We start from the raw sequence: 3,262 nt of genomic DNA, 5'->3' as shown, positions 1-3,262 counted from the left end.
GGGTGGTGGGGGGGAGGGGGGGACAAAAAAACAAAAGGAAAAAGTGACCATAGAGTAGGGACAGTGTAAACGTAGGAGGTTTGGACGCAGACAGAGACAAAAAGAGACGCGTCCTTCATGGAAGATCTCACTTTCTGTTTTCCTGAAGTGGAGAGAAGCAGGAAAACTGTCTTTGGTTTTACTTTCATACAAGTGAACAAAGTACTGAACTTTGTTCACTTGTATGAAGTACTGACAGAAACAAAATACCTCAGGTACACGTGTACACACTGACAACACGTGTACACACTGACAACCAATCAGTGCTGGTCACAAACACGGCAATAAGCAGGTTTTAACCTCTGAGTCTCATACACATCAGTGTCATATATACATATATATATATGTATATATGTACCTATTTACATATATGTAGACATATATACACATATATACAGTAGATACATATATACATATTGATGTGAAGGTCAGTGGAACTAGAACTGTTTATTAGAACATCGTCTCTAACTTGATTTAGTTCCTTCTCCGATTTATTCCTGTTGTTAACTAATTACTGTTAATGAGTGAAGTAATTACCATCCCAGTTAAAGTAAAGGTGGTCTGTTTCCATGAGTCACGTGGGATTTTTGAAGCACAGATGAATTTGCTCCTGATCTAACACCAACGACGACGACGACAACGACGACGACGACGACGACGACGACGACAGATTCTCTGTAATTTAACTGTCGAGAAAGAGATGGAAGTCCCCACATCCTGGTTCATCCTAACTCATTAGAGTGTGTGTGTGTGTGTGTGTGTGTGTGTGTGTGTGAGAAGAACACCACCACAGCTAAGCCACATCAGTGGAGAAGACGGACACTGAGAACCTCCTCTTCATTGATGGCCAGCAGTGGGCGCTCTAACAGGGCGATACAGCGACAGCAGACTATCTTTTAAATAAGGAGAGCTCTTTCACGAGTTGTCACTGGATCGTGGTTGTTGAAGAAGCCGATGGCAGGAGTCGGAGGCTGAAACTTCTACGTTACAAACACTGTGCACACAGACAGCAGGGGGCGACTGTGGTCTCTGGGTTTTGGCAGCAGCCACACTACCCCTCCCCCCCCTGTGACTCATACTTCAAACATGTGTCGAGTTAATGTGAGACGAGGATTTGTATTTAAACTTCAGGCCGGGAACCCAGGGCTGACGTCGTGTTTCTTTGAAGCCAGACCTTTTCATTTTCTCAGTTACAGTCTGTCAGTTAGTCTATAGACTCTGGTCAAACGTGTGTTTAAAACCTGAGGTAGTAAAAAGTCAGTGGTGAGTACAGACGCCCTGTAGGGGTCACTTCACAGATACGAACAACGTTATTCTTCTCATCACCGAGAACTTGTCCAAATGATACGATTAAATTGAACTGTCATACATTGACAGCTTTGATCCAAAGCGACTTAGAGGAGGAGGATCAACAGTCAAGCATGTGGTTCCTCTGGGAATCAAACCCACGCTCTGCTACCCACGTCCGAGCTGCAGTCTCATCAACAGACTGAACAAACTGCAAAATCTGTCGTTGGCTCTAAACTCGCCTCCCTGGAGGAGGAGCTGGAGGACACTGTCCCCCCCTCAGCTGGTAATCAGCTGGTGGAGTGGAGATGGATGTAGTACACACCTGTGTGTGTGTGTGTGTGTGTGTGAATTCTCACCCATCAAAGAGGCGTCTCCTTGTGGACTCGATGGCACTGTCCACAGAACGTATGGCCTGTTCTATTGACGTGCTCACGAACAGGTCTCCCTCTCTGCTGACCGCAGGAACTGGAAGTGAAGAAGGCCAAGTCAGAGGACGCTACGTTACAAGTGGAGATCGGAAAAAAGAGATTTGAGACTGAATCTGGAGCTGAAGGAAGTCACTGGTTCTCTCTCCAGTTCAACCATTTTCAAGATAAAGTTCTTGGTGACTGGAATGAGGTACTCAATAAAAATGGTTCCTGTGGAATACGATCGTTCTGTAGAATCTAGTCAGTAATTGGATCAGGTCTGTTGTTCTTCAAGACTATAGTATCGCAATATATTGTATCGGCGCCCAGTATCGCAATACGTATCGTATCAACAGATTCTTGACAACACACACTCTCAGCTACTCCTGTTCGTGAGTGTGAGCTCTGTCAACTGTTCTCCAAAAAGAGAACCTAGACCTAAAATGATGACGATGATGAGCCGAGCTCTGATTGGCTGGTTACTGAGCGTGCTGGAAAAACTGGTTTGAACACATGCATTTCTTAAGCTATTTTGTAAATATGTATTTTCTATGTACTCTTTTACGTATTATTTCATTGATTTGTATTTTATTGAAGTACTTGAATTTACCGAGAGATCATTTGAAGGTATTTCATTAAATTGTTTTATTTTATGGTGGTATAAACTCTCCTTCTCCTGGACGATCCATCTGACTGTTGTGTCAGTCGTAGATGAAGATGATGAAGATGATGGTGGGGTTGTTAAGATCCAGGAGATTCAGTCTTGACCTCTTTCCCACAGTCTGTGTATATAACAGTTCCTGGTGATAATCACCTGCTCATTGAAGCTGTACTGGCGGCGGTTGTTTGTTGTTGTGATTGTTGTTCTGGAGGTGTCAACAGTCAGAGCACAGAGTCGGTGTCAATGTCTGTACCTGTTACAGTCAGCACCATGGGGGCAACTTGATAACCAATGGGATTTCGAGCAACGCACTCATAACGTCCAGCATCGGCCGTTCCCACGTCTTTGACCTCCAGGTAACCTTCAGGGCTGATGTGGAACTTTCCACTCTCCGTCACCTGAACGCCATCCTGGAGAAGGAAGAACAGTTCATAAAGACAACGGCACTGGGTCCACTTCAACACATGTCTAACCTGTGACCCCTGTGACCCCTGTCCTGATGAAGGTGAAGTGTGTTTTTCCCCCCAGTCTGACCTTGTTCCAGGTGAGGACCGGCTGCGGCTGGCCCTGGGCCCTGCAGGGAATACGGACGTCCTGGCCCGTCACAACCGTCTGGTCTCTGGGAGTGTTCGTGAAGACGGGAGTTACTGAGATAAAGATAAAAACACAACCGAGTCAGCGATGCTAGGTCGACACAGATGTGTGTGTGTTATTTAGGGCATTTCAATTTTAATTAAATTAAATTTAATTTAAAATTAAATTTAGTTCATTTAGATCCCCCCGTTCCAGAGTTAGGAACTGATGTTCAGATGGAACAGAGTCTGAGACTAGGATCACACTGGGGGAGGGGGGGGGGGGGGGGGGG

The 3,262-nt window shown here is 45.2% G+C and overlaps 1 protein-coding gene across 1 annotated transcript in view; it reads right to left on the bottom strand.

Moving 5' to 3' along the window:
• The window catches only part of pxdn (peroxidasin), a 43,029-nt gene that overhangs the window by 12,331 nt on the left and 27,436 nt on the right, over positions 1 to 3,262 (bottom strand). The window contains exons 13-15 of the mRNA XM_025058329.1: positions 2,932 to 3,044; positions 2,651 to 2,807; positions 1,686 to 1,794 (exon numbers count right to left, since the gene is read on the bottom strand). Coding sequence (XP_024914097.1) covers positions 1,686 to 1,794; positions 2,651 to 2,807; positions 2,932 to 3,044 — 379 coding nt within the window. The remainder of the gene's footprint in view (positions 1 to 1,685; positions 1,795 to 2,650; positions 2,808 to 2,931; positions 3,045 to 3,262) is intronic.

This window comes from Cynoglossus semilaevis, chromosome 1, assembly GCF_000523025.1.
Source record: "Cynoglossus semilaevis isolate Cse_v1.0 chromosome 1, Cse_v1.0, whole genome shotgun sequence".
Lineage (NCBI taxonomy): Eukaryota > Metazoa > Chordata > Actinopteri > Pleuronectiformes > Cynoglossidae > Cynoglossus > Cynoglossus semilaevis.
Note: the sequence above shows the minus strand (reverse complement) of the source record. Positions and strands in the feature narration are given on the sequence as shown.